Below are 13845 nucleotides of genomic sequence, written 5' to 3' on the forward strand. Positions count from 1 at the left end.
TTTACACATAACAGGAGTGTAAGCTGGACAGGGTATTTTGTAAACTCCAGTTCAGATTCTGAGACCCCACACTACAGCTGGACTGAGAAACATCCTGCTAAAGAGACGTGTGCCGGCCAGCGTGCCGGATGGAGCAGCCTGCTGAGCACAGGCTGCTGCACTCGGGAGTTCGGACTGGCCGATTCAAATTTAGGAACACAAATTAAAAGGTTGCTATCCCACTAAGAGCCAACAGTGTTGCCTTTTTGTTTGTTTGTTTGTTTGTTTGTTTTTCTTTTTTTCCCCCAAAAATCTCGCCTAGGATGCTGGCTACCGCCCATCCCCAGAAGTGCTGTTTTATACCAGGGCAAGTTGCCTGTGCTGTAGGTCAGGGCCAGACTGTGTAAGCTGCTAACACGGTGTGAGGGATGATGGATTGCCTCCCATGCTCCTCACCTTAAAGACAGGGTCTCAAAAGGGCCAACGGGGTAGTGGTTCCTATTGCTCTTGGTGAGATGTCAGTGGGGCTGAAGCCTTCTGAAAATCCAGCCACAGCATTTGGCCCATGGGGTGTCTTTCTGTTCAGCAATTTCACAGCACCTACCTCAAAAGGATCTTGGTCCATGACTTGGCCCTCTGGGTGCTACAGTAATATAAGCAGTAAATAATGAGGGAAAGTGCTGAGCTGCTGTTTAATCATGTGGCCTTGGTGTTTTACAGTAATGCTAAAATATTGGTGTATCGGGGAGGACTTCAGGTGGTGTAAATGGGATGGACGCCACTGAAATCAAAGGCGTGACTGTGATTTACACCAGCTGAGGATCTAGGCTAGCTATATGCTGAATAGGTTTTAGATATTATTTGCTCTTAGCTTTGATGCTGATTTGTGCCCTAAAATGGGAGCCTTTCTTTCTTTTAACATAATGGTGACCTCATTCTTACTTGTGAACTAATTGACAAGATGTCTGATTTTTAATGGAATAGAAAAATAACATTTATTACACCAAGGCATGGGCTTGAGCACATGAATGCAGTTGCACAGTGAACTGCATGCATAACACGGCAGACAAAATGTTCAAGAGAAAAAATGTTGAGATTAAAATCCGTGAGCGATAAAAGACCACTTTGTGAACACAGCAGATATTATGGCTTTAAATCTGCAGCTTAAAAAGAAGATTGAGACTTTTTTCATTAACACTGTTTTTCCTACGAATGTCCTCATGTGTTGTCACTCACTGAATCTTCTGGTCAGGGATACAATTTGAAAAAAAACCCAATTAAATAGGAGAAAACTAAAGCAAAAATACAATTCAACTAACTGCTGATGAGCAAGTAACAGTGAAGGTGTAACACTAACAATTTCTCCATAGAAAACTGATGTAAATAGGTAGGTGGATGTTGTATAAGTAGGACACTGTCACTGGCTCATAGTGGTTATTAGCTCAGGTTCAACATTGCTCTCCAGGATGAGGATTTGAAATTTCAGTGCAACGGAGAGATTTCTTATCCTTGACTTTCACAGGGTGGTTCCTGGGACCCTATCCACACCGGAGCATCAAACCATGCTAGCTACAAACACAATTACAGCACAGAATATTTATCTAGAAACAGCCTTTACTACCAAAGAAATTACAAAGCGCTAGCATGGACAGGGTACCTCTGTAGGAAGGGGGAATTAAGCAAGAAAGAGGCTCTTTCACTGGTTGATGGTCAGACCGTAAGACCAGTAAAGAGTGCCGTTTCACTGAGCCCTGTTAGCAAGCTCTCAATGAGTCAGTGCACGGAAGATGCTTTGTGGCAAGGAGAAATAAATAGGTTGTAGTATTGCACATCTGCACAAAGCTAGCAAGATGTCATTGTGATCATTCATGGGTGGACAAAAAGCTGTGATCATTTTGGTTCTGCTTAGACCCTACGGTGCTACACACTGTGCCAGAACATGAGAAATAGCACCAGGGGTGTGATCTGGCACTTTTCCTAAAGGGTCCAGCAGTTGCATTTGCCTCATGTTTAGAGGCTCGCAAGTCTTTTACATGGACAGAAAAGGGACCTGATTCCGCTAAGCTGTGTTAGCACCAATATGGTCTCAGGCGCCAATTGCTGTGGGTTGTGAGTTCGGACTTTTTTTTTTTTTTTTTGCACCAGATGTAATTTTGCATGAATCTTATGTTTCTCTTCCTCCTCCCACTACCACCCAGTATGATCTGAACAGCTGCAATGCAAAAACGAACCGCAGCTCTGAGGATGCTGAAACATGAAACGCAAAACGTCAACGCACAAAACAAATGGGAGTACAAGTCCTAAGGGAAATAAGACCTCTCACTGCTTCTCTTGGCGAATGGTTTGTACATATATGTTTTATTTTTTTTTTTTTTTAAAAAAGAAGTGCAATGGCAACTCTAAACTGGAAGCACAAACAACAGACAGGGAAAAATAAATAATGTTACTACAGTAACCAAGGACTGATGGAAAAATTGATTGTACTCAGCCATAGTGTTACTGTTCACTGTAAAGCACAGCACAAGACAAAGCAAAACAGTTACTAGTAGGATAGTACCGTAAAAGGCCGCATGCTGAACTAAGAAACAAAGAAGCAGATGTGATTGATTGCTTAAAAACAGAGCTGAAAATTAGAATGAAGTTCCTGCTTTAAGGATACTTGTTTTTTCAGGTCTGGTGGGCTATTTCCCAACCTGGGGCAATAGGACTTTGCCAGCATGGAAAAATCCATGGCTTCCAAAGATTTGGGGTAACTCTGTGGATTTCTGCAGAATTATCCAAAATCTAAGCTTTCATTCATTTATACTTTGTAAAAAAAAATTGTTTCTAGCCCTTCTGATTACAAAGCTCTTTTGGAGACATAACTGAAACCCTTGTTTATAAATCTGCGCTGGCCAGGCAAGAAAAATAGTAGTAAAAGAAGTGTGAACTTCTCAAAGTTACCATAGTAGGGCAGTAAGCGAGAGGCCACCTCAGGGCCCCTAAAATGCCCATATTTTTAACCCTGTCACTGCTGGTGGCTATATTGCAAACATCCAGCTAGTCGCGCTGCCTGCGGAGGTTGGCTGGATATACCTGTCAGCTTGACAGGGTGTAGAAATGTAAGCTTCAAATAGACAAGTAACTGAGAAGTCTATTTAGCATTTGCCCTTAAAATGTCCTTAAGCATTAGGGTTCCTGTAGCCACCAGCTAATAAGCACTGGACTCCTGCGGCGCAGCAGGCAGGAGACTGTGGGTTTTATAGAAATCTTGGTCCAGCAGCAGCAAAGGTAATTCAGTTTACTATCATAATATCTCTTGCAGTTGTCCCCTTCTGTGTCAGAGGGAAGAATGACGTCAGTATATAAAGGAAGGGCAATGCGAAACGAGAAAAAAATACCTCCCTCTCCCCTTCCATGCACCCCAAACCGCAATTCTACAAACTTTCCCCAAATCCCTCACAAATGTCCTTTGCCTCAGTTTCTGCTTTTAAGACCCTTGTTGACTGTGAAATGAATGAAGATACAAGTTAGTGGGTGACCTGCCTGCCTGCAAAGAGAGGAAAGATCAAATGCTTTTGGTATTTCCTTTAAAGAAACAGGAAGAACGATAAAACATTTGGGGCCAAGTGCGACTCCCTCCAAGAGAGAAATTATTAACTGCATTCAAGCACTGACATTTTGCTTCTGAAAGATCGTCCATCTCAATTTAAAGATGCATTATCCTTTTGTGTTCAGAAGAGGTCCTACAGGGCAGTCAGTTCAAGAGACCTTTCCACAGGAGTTCATCATGATTAAATAGAGGCAAGGGAGAGGATTAAATTGAGAGAAAAACAAGATGACAACTACAATTTAAGGAATTATCTTGCTTGTCATTAATAATAGAGAATCTGTTATGGAAAAGGGATAATGCAACTTGATGGTCCTCTTTACATTTTACAGTCGCACAAGGGTGTAAATATTTAATCTTTCAATTAATTAATCTTTACAAAATATCTCACAAAAACATTTTTACCTATAGAAATTAGTTTCTATACATCAATATAGTTTTATTTTTATAAATTATTCCATCTTTAAGTGCCTTCTTTCTATATAAATGATAAAATAGACAATCAAAAATTTTAAAGCTTTTCCCAGTTGTATCCCTCCTTGTCAACATAGGTGCTGTGAATCCTCATACATGTGTGTGTCCGCATGGGAATGTGTTTGTGTGCACGTGTGTGTGATGTGAAATGCTTCCATCCTCTCCCACTCCCAAACTCCATTAAAATAAACTATATTATTAGTTCCTGATGCAATAGTGTTTCCAAAGGGGAAAAAAGAAATGCTTGACTTGGTTTCAGAAATCAAAAGATGTGCATAGTTACCAAAGTCGAGGTGTACCAACTACAAATGTGCAATGACAAGCTTAGAATAGGACCCACCTCCCAGTCAAGTCAAAGAGCATCCTACCAGTGACTTCAGTAGGAAGTGGACCAAGTACTCTGAGCTTGATTTTGCAAGGTGCATGTGGCCCTGATCTAGCAAAACGCTTAAGCCTGTGCTTAGCTTTGAGCACATGAATAGTCCTACTGGAATTATGGGACTGAATGGCACAGGGAAGGATCACAAGTGACTCCAAGTCAACGGGCTACTCATGTATAGGAATTGGGGTCAAGTGCTGAGCGCCTTGCAGGATCAAGCCCTATATGAGGTTCAAGAGCTGGGAACTTCTCTTTAAAGCAATCAACACACTGAGCTCAGCCATTGAAATCGATCAAAATGTCCGCATGGGCACAGGAGGTGGCTAGCTCCCCTTGACAGAGGGTCTCCATGTCAAAAGTTTATACCTACAACTGGTGCTCTGAGCACACAACAGATTTGCTTTATATGGTAGAAGTCTTTTTGTTCCTACCCTTTGACCCACCAGTGTCCTTCATGGCTTCAAACACCTTGTGTTGTACATTCATCAAAATTCACATTGACTGCAAAGAACATAAATGCAACAAAAACAGGAAAGCCTCCAAATAGTATATTATAGTTTTCTTCTAAATATTCTCCTGTTGTAATCAGAGGTGCAGTGGCTAATTTATAATTTTTCCTTTGAAGGAATCCAGATGAAAGGCCCAGATTGTTCTTCAATTACAAGTTTGCATTGATTATATATATCTTCTAAGCTATCTCCTTGGACAATAGCTGCAGTAAGAAAACATATCAATACTTATTTTAATTGATATATTCTACAGCATCCAATGTAAGCAGATTTTCAGTGTACTCGTAGATACTGATGAAAGGAGAAGGAATACTAGCACACTGTGATGTTCATTATGTAAAAGTTGCGTATGGCAACTAAGTTCAAACCAATGGCACCTTCCCATGACAGAGACCCATCCAGCTGCTTGCAGTGAGAAGACTGAGCTAGGTTAGTTTCGAGAACTAGCAGTTCTGTCCTAGGGGAGGGCAGCATGGTAGGTTCCCACTGTTGCAAGTCAAGCTTTACATTTCATTTGATTTAGAAGCTACTTCAGCAGTGAGTAGCAGCAGATTTACAGCCTAATCTTTTCCTGACCTGGTTATAATAAACTCACTTTTGGCTGCAAAAGTTAACTAGATCATAGAATCATAGAATAGAATCATGGAATGGTTTAGGTTGGAAGGGACCTTAAAGATCATCTAGTTCCAACCCCCCTGCCAAGGGCAGGGACACCTTTCCACTAGACCAGGTTGCTCAAAGCCCCATCCAACCTGGCCTTGAACACTGCCAGGGAGGGGGCATCCACAACTTCTCTGGGCAATCTGTGCCAGTGTCTCACCACCCTCACAATATAGATCGGGCCCAAGCTGACAGAAGGCAAAGGAACTGCAACAAAGCACAGTGTCTATGCTCTTAAATTCCTTGTTCCCCTAGCAGAAATCTGGAACTGCAGTTCAGATTATCCACACTGTCAGCATATGGAGGGACAACTGGGGGCGTCTGAGTGTTATCCACAAATACCAGCCCCCTGAGTAGGGAGCTGCCTAAACCTGTCCAAAGGAAATGCTGGGACCCAGAACAGGTCTTAAATCTTGCTCTTTTCCAGGTCAGGAAGAAGGTGCCCTTCTCTTTCCCTCCCATGATCCATAGCTTGAGCTCTTGTCTTGAGCTAATGAGGAATTCTTTGGTCTGTACAAATGCAATGATGCAATATTTTTGCTGACTTCGTTAAAAGAAGTTTTGGGTCAGGGAGGGAATCAAATTCATGCATCGCTATTCCTTCAGGGCATCAAACTTTTGAGGAGTTGAACACCTCAACTGCTCTTGAATTTCAGGAAAACAACAGTTTCAAGCCAGGAGTCCTTACTGTGGGTACACTATACTGATATGCACTCTAGGCCAGAGACAGAGCTGATCCAGCTGTTTTGCAATAAAAGACTATATCTTGGGAAAAAAATTGTTTTTAAATAAAAACACACCTGTAAAATATTCTCCAAATTCTTGTTCTAATTTAATTGCTCGATCGTAGGTTTTCTTCGCTTGCTCCTCTGTAAGACGTTTATTCATTTCCCTAGAAACACAGAGGAAGTAATCAAAAAGTTTAGATTCTTACTAGAACAGCTTTCTAAAAGATATGTTCCACTGAATCACAGATGGATTGAGATCAATACAAGAATCAAGCAGTTAAACTTTTCCATCAGTTCATGGGCAGTTTCCGTATTTAAAAATTAATTTAATTCTTATGTAGTATAAACCTACATTTCCAGACTATTTCCCATTTATCTACTAAATTCTTATTTTGGGTTCACTGCTCTACATTCCAAACAACATATGAGGCCCAAATCTGATAACTGCTAACTGAGATGGACTTGTGGCATCAGGAACCCATGGGTAAGCCTGGAAGCCAGGATTTCTCAAGGTCTGAGCACCCAGAACACTCCAGCCTCCAGACCTGAAGTTCTTTCAGGAACACCTCTATTTCCCAGGCCCACAGCTGGCTTTCTCAGCTGAATAATGTCCGAACTGCTGAAATGGAAGCTGGGTTTTGACTGAGGCTGGGACTGTGGAAGTGAAATCATGATTAAAGGCAGGGTTCAGCACACTTGAGAGTCCTGACCCTGTAGAAGGAATCCCAGAGTTATTGTAAACCCTGTAGGGAAGCCCCAGAAGGACCCAGCGTGTCTTCCAGGGAGATTTCTTGGTCCAGGTGGGGGCATGAGTTCCAGATATCATGGGAAATCAAACTGAGTCTTTCCAGCAGGAAGAGTTAAGATGAGTTATTTATTTATGTTCTCTGTTCCAGTCCTTTCTAATCAACTAGAGAGTTTCTCATTCAAGGGTGTTTTGTAGATTCTAAAATGTACAGGGTACCAATAAATGTAAAAACACAGACAGTGTCAGTAATATTCTGTTATTGCCAATGTTTTGTTATTTGATGGAACATTTCTGTTTCTGTTTCAACAGAGGCATTATTTAATAACTTTTAGAAATGGGTTGTCTTAAAAGCATGCTCAGCTTTTAATACCACTGTATTCTTGCAAAGAATCAAGCTCATACTCACTCACTGCCTTACACATATATGCCTGCAGGTATCCAAATTAATTAGCAATAATAAATGAAGTTTTCTTGTTCTAGCATTTTTTTACAGCATGGATTCATTTTCTGAGGCAACTAGGAAAGCAAGAGAAGGGAGTATCTTGTATTCTACATAAATCTGATTTAATGCCTTGCACTGAATCATATGATTATGTGGTAATGGCCTGTATCCAGTATGACATGGGTGATGCATGTAGGAAATTATGTGCACGATGGTGCATAAAAAAATGATCTACGAAGTGCACAACGGTATGGACTTGCTACAGCTAACTACTACCCAGCTTGTGAAAAACAGCCGGTAATGTGTCCAGGATGCAAAAAGGTATTTCTAGAAATGACTTAAAGCTCTCTACCTATATAACTAACCATATAGCTGGGAACACTGCTTAGAAAAATCTCTCTGGAAGTACCAATGCAATGCAGAAAGCAGGTTTATAAAATGAAGCATGAGAAAGATTTCTTTAAAAATTTATGACAGTTAGTTGTGGATTTTATAAACAGGTTTAATATACGCCAATCTGTGTCATGCTGCTGAATTTGTAATACTACTAATTTTATTTATTGAAAAATTGCTATCTAATTGAGTTCAGGTGGACTTATCAGCTACACCTACTTAAACATATCTTTAGGTGACTGAACCAAAACTCTATCTTAAAGTGGGACATAACAGTGCAAATTCTTATGCAAACAATTAATGTTTTCATTTTAAGGACACTCAGCCAATATTCTAGTGCTAACAATATCCTTCTCCTTCCAGATCTATTCTGGTAAATTTCTGAGAAGTCTTCCTCAAGATGTTTGAATATCAGAGGAGAAAATACAAATAAAAAGATAAAGAAGCATTTAAAATAGTAAGTACTCTGAAATAAGTAGTAATTTCAATTACATTTTCAGGTTGTAGATTTGCCTGAGGTATAAAATTGTGCTAGTTGTATTCATGCCTCTGCCCATCCTGTGCCTTCAGGAGAGAGGATGGAGAAGGGGGAAAATGTCCATTTTTCATGATGAATTAAAAGTACTTTCAAAACATAGTCCCTTCAAATTTTTTATTTCCTAGCCAGGGACATGCACAGCTGGTGAATTCAAAACGCTTGCAAAGATCTGTCCCTCCAGGCACGTTTTCCAGGGGTTTCCTCCTCTCCCAGTGAAGAGCTCACCCAGGCAGGCTCTTCATTACTTCCAGCTCTCATCTCCATGATCCCACCACAGTCCTCCTTCTTCTAGAGAGAGGCCGATTGAGAAGCACCAACAGAGATGCCTCTGAGATTAAACCTGTGAGGTGGAGTCATGTAGAGGTGGAGGAGGAAGGAAGGAAGGAAGGAAGGAAGGAAGGAAGGAAGGAAGGAAGGAAGGAAGGAAGGAAGGAAGGGAGGAAGGAAAAAAATGAGGGAAGGGAAGAAGGAGGGGATGATGGAGCAGTTTGTTTACAGCAATTTGGTTGCCAGGACTGAATTTAATTGAAGATGGCAGGATCAGGAGACATACAGCTCAGGCCATGTGTTCTGGTTGCTTTTACATCCATTAGCCCCTTACGGTCTTCCATTGCTGTGGTCATTAGTGTTAGCAAGGTATATCCAGAGAACCAGCGATAGCCCAGTGCAGGTGCAAGCTTAATTTATGCTCCCTTTACTCTTCTTACCTTCACTGTCAGATGGGTGCAAAGGAGCATATGTGTAAATGAGAATTAGACTTCAAATTTAAGTGCTAATTTTGCTGCAAGTTAAATCTTTTGACTTCGTTTCTCTGCAGCTTCTGATTAGCATTTTTTTTGTCTTTTATGGCTTTACTTTGCTATTGCACTAACTTTCAACTCATTTGTATGAACAGGAGTAATAGTTATGGCAGACTAGACCCAGTTATGGTATTGTAGTAGTTACATACATAAGAAAGACTGAGTGAACACAGTTATACTGTCATAAAAATGTCCCCTTTCTGTTCCCACAGAGCACTGGTTTACCATATTGAACTTCTCCATACTAAAATAATAGTATCTGTTGGAAAAACGTTATATTCATTCACCTATGCACACCCTACAACTCACTACGGCTTACGTCAGAGTATGCATTTCTTTAGCCAGACCCTGAGTGATTTAGCTTCATTACTAAATAAGATAAATGATTTTCACAAGCAAGGGGCTCAGAATTATGTCATTATTTTCAAGACAATTCTTTAAAAAGAATGACACTGATTCTATTAAAAGAGCTTTTATTGCTGTTAGAAACTAGTTTGCGGTACTGTTTGATAAGATAAATGCACGTTAGATTAACTAGATAAAAAGGTTACTTGTGTAGAGCAGGCTGCAGGAGAGAAACTAATTTAGAATGCCTGAATTAATTACATTTTTCTTTCTTTTTTCAGTTTTATTGTGTTTACATGATTTATTTATATAAGCCATATTACTGCAAAAAATCCCAAACTAGTCCTGATATATAAGGACTTTTGCTGTCCCACGAAAGTTTGGGTTCCTAATTAAGGGTCTTCTAATTGGATTTCTAATTAAGGCCCTGTCTTCCACAGGGCATTTGCAGAAGAAGGAATTCAAAGTCATATAATGGATTTCACTTTGTTTGTCCCTACCATCCTGCCAACACTGAGGCAGGTTTGATTTGGAGAGTGAAGAATAGCTTACTTTTGATTTATATCAGTAAGGAAAATTCTGCTAACTCTGCATAACCTGTTTTGTCCTAAGTGAAATATTAGCATTGATTTGGTTTAATAACCGGATGATTGTCATAATATTTTTTATCTTCATAACACTTTTCAGTCAAGTTGTTCAAGGATTTGCTGTTCTTCCATCAAATCAATGAAGCCTTTATATTATTGCCACATTTCTGGTTCTGCCTAATGTATTTTTCAGAGTAAGGGCCACTTTTATTTACTTTTTTTTTAATCACTGCAGATGCAATGTCAGCATTAAACAAATAATGGAAATATTTTATGGATGGGAAAAGTGCAGGTTAAGATCTATCTTAAAACAATTAATGCAGAAGCCAGGCTATTGGACTAACCTTTTATACACCAACATAATCAGAATATAATTTAGTTATAGGGCTGGAAGAAATGTCAAGAAGTCATCCAATCCGAGATGGCTTTGGTCAGGATGAGGCTGTGCAAGTACCCCACACTGTGCCTCATTCCCTATGATGTGGCTGGACATGCAACAACCTTATCACCAAAAGGCAGGGCCAGGAAGGATGCACATTCATGGGATGGGGCATGTTAGTGTTCTCCAGCTCTGTCACACACTGGTTGTGGGCACACCATTACCGTAACCAGACACGCATCTGTCACAGGAGGGGGGATGCCTACATTTTAGCTGTGTAGCAGATACCTGTGGTGTCACCTGGCGTTTGCAGAGCCTTTGGTGAGGGGAAAGCACACAGTTCAAAATTTCGTCCCTGTCACAGCAAATTAAGCTGGTAACTCTTTCATTACCGTAAGTGTACATGGAAAACAATTGATCACAATGTATTTTATCCTGAGCTTTAACCGGTATGAAGATCACTTCCATATTTCCTCCTCAGCTTTCTCTCCTTGACACTAGGTAACCCCCCGTTCCTCCTCCACTTCCAGGGTGGAACCCAGAACCAGGCCAGCACTTCAGCTGAGGCCTCATCCATACCCGCTAAAACAAAATAACTCTCCATTGTGTCTTTACACAACACTGATGTTAATACAGCCCACAGTGGCAGTTTCCTTTTTTGCAACTGCATTATCCATCCATTCATTTCCCTGTGTGATCCCAACCACCAGATGCTTTTCTGCAGTGCTATAGCTTAATTATTCCCTGCTTGTACTCGTGCATTTCATTTTCTCTTCTTTGTGCTGAATTTCATCTTACTGATTTTACTCTGAGTTATAATCTTATCCTCCAAAGTGCTTGCCACCTTGCTCAGCCTTGAGTTATTCACAAACTTTACAAAAGTATTGCCCAATTCATCATTCAAGTGATTCATGAAAATAACAAGTAGTCCCAAACAGGGACACAGCTCAGGAATTATACTTGCAGGATTTCTGTTACCCTCACAGTTTGACAGTGTCATTTTCAATGACTGATTAGGGCTGTGCACATGCTCTCTAGTGATTCCCTCTGGACTATATTTCCCTAATCTGCTACTGACAATGTCCCATGCAGCCAGAATAAAAATCAAGATGCAATACAACTATTGATATCCATCTCATAAAAGGAGGAAACAAGATTGATTTGATTTGCTCTTGATGCACATACATTGGCTGCCTCTTAGAACCTTTTTATCCTCTCAGTTATTACACTTGAGTTGCTTAACTGTTCCCTGGATCCCAGTGTTTTTCTGAGTATTGAAATCAGGTTGCCTGGTGACAGCATGAAGTTGGTGCCTTCTCTTTCCTTCTTCACGTGTTATGTTTGCCCTCTCCAGTCCCATGGGTCCTTGCCTATCCTCTTACAGACCTTCAAGTAAATGTAGGGCTGATGAAGAGGCACACACCACAAATCTGACACAGGTTTACCCTCTGGTTTGCCCCCTGTGAGCAGACTCTACACCCAAGAGCACCCAAGGCTGGATGGGACAAGCCATGCTGCATGAGTCCTTGCTGAACTTGCTGCACAGGTTGGAACAAGTACACTGAGCATGGGCAGGGAGTCCTTCATGGTCCAGGCTGTCCCGGTGTGAACAGTTCAAACACAGCTTTGGCTTGTTTCTTGAGATGCTGGGATACAGTGGATGGCAGGCAGGGAGAGCATGTCTCCGCTGTTCCCACTTCCTCTCGTTTTTACTGATTTTAGGGGACAGGCAAAACGTAGACTCAAGACCTGTGTTGTGCCATTTGAGGCTGTACCCTGAAAATAAAATGCTTGACGGAGTTTATACTTACATCAGAGGCTCCCATGATTTAGGCTTAATGAAGATAGCGATGGGATAGAGTTGTGCAACTTGTAGTCGTTTGATAGCATTTCCTGACACGTCGAGTATACAGTGCTTGCCCTGTTGGAAACAGATGAGGATGTGTATTTTTGCAGAGTTTGCTGCAGATCAGCCAAAAGATGCAAAGCAATTATGTGACGCGGTGCCCTGGGACAGAACCATTACTGGCACACCAGGGAAGGGGGACCCCAGGGCATGCGCTCCACTCCTCTGCATTCTTTCCTTTGTTTTGGTGCTAATAAAAATGTATACTGGAGATAGAGGAACAAACTTGCTTTTTATTTTTACTGGGATGAACTTTGCAAGGACGAGAGGATCTTCTTCAGAGATAGAACCATAGAATCGTTTTGGTTGGAAAGGACCTTTGAGATCATCAAGTCCAACTGTTAACCCAGCACTGCCAAGTCCACCCCTAAACCATGAGGATGAGGAGAGGAGGAAAATCAGCTCATAAAAGTAATAGGATGTCTACATTCTTACTGGTTAATTCAGTTCTTAGTGTCAAAGATTCCCTGTGTCACCTGATGCAAGTAATTTAATCTTCCTGTGTTTCGTTCTTTCACCTCTGTGAAAGGGAGATAAGCTTATTTACCTGTCTTACAGAGGGAAGAGGGAAGGCTGTTTTGGGGCATACTTGAGGCACTGTGTTAGATCCCTGAATTGATGTCACTACATCCAGGTACAGAAAGTGCCAAGGATGTTGTCATACAAAGTCAGAGACTCCACTTGTGGAGACATTATAAAGCCTGTAAATATTAGGATGCCATTCTGTTTTGGCAGAAAAAACATGTCTGAGATACAATGTGGAAACAAAACAGATCATGTTTCATGGGCAATAAAAACTAGTGTCAACCTACCCTTTCTGCCACAAATCTTACAGACTGGACACTAGTTCCATATAAATTATCATTGTACTGCCCAGCTTCTATAAATTTGTGCTCTTGGATATCCTTTTCCATTTGTTCTCTTGAAATGACAAAATGATAATCTCTCCCATCCACTTCATAGTCACGCTTTGGCCGTGTGGTATCTGCATGAAACAAAAGACAGAAAATCAAGAAATCTGTAAAAACATTTTCATGGAAAAAATGCAGGAATTAAGGTTTCCTCAGTGGGCAATGCTGGGATTGCTGTAAGTGGAGATGCTCCACATCTGGGAGCTGATCTTTGGCTACTGCATATTGTTTTCAATGGAGTTACAACAACAAAGCTGTCTTTTTATAGTAATACCTTCTGATGTTTACCTCCAATCAATACTTACAGGCTAACATCAAATTAACAGAATTCTACTTTTTCAGCAGGATCACATACAAACCTCAAATATAAAAAGCATTCTAGATTGTAAATGTAATCCTATTACAGTGATAAAATGAATCGCAATCTCTTAAATTTAATTTAGCCTTAATTATAAGCCTGATTCTGATCCCATCTCTA

The 13845-nt window shown here is 40.7% G+C and overlaps 1 protein-coding gene across 7 annotated transcripts in view; it reads right to left on the reverse strand.

Moving 5' to 3' along the window:
* Positions 1 to 5026: 5026 nt before the first annotated feature.
* The window catches only part of DLG2 (discs large MAGUK scaffold protein 2), a 1096363-nt gene continuing 1087544 nt past the window's right edge, over positions 5027 to 13845 (reverse strand). For all 7 annotated transcript variants that reach the window (XM_068425103.1, XM_068425108.1, XM_068425110.1 and 4 more), the window contains 4 exons: positions 13269 to 13441; positions 12362 to 12471; positions 6391 to 6482; positions 5027 to 5133 (listed from right to left, as the gene is read on the reverse strand). In XM_068425103.1, the coding sequence (XP_068281204.1) occupies positions 5027 to 5133; positions 6391 to 6482; positions 12362 to 12471; positions 13269 to 13441 (482 nt within the window). The remainder of the gene's footprint in view (positions 5134 to 6390; positions 6483 to 12361; positions 12472 to 13268; positions 13442 to 13845) is intronic.

Source organism: Nyctibius grandis, chromosome 2, assembly GCF_013368605.1.
Source record: "Nyctibius grandis isolate bNycGra1 chromosome 2, bNycGra1.pri, whole genome shotgun sequence".
In the NCBI taxonomy this organism is placed as follows: Eukaryota; Metazoa; Chordata; class Aves; order Nyctibiiformes; family Nyctibiidae; genus Nyctibius; species Nyctibius grandis.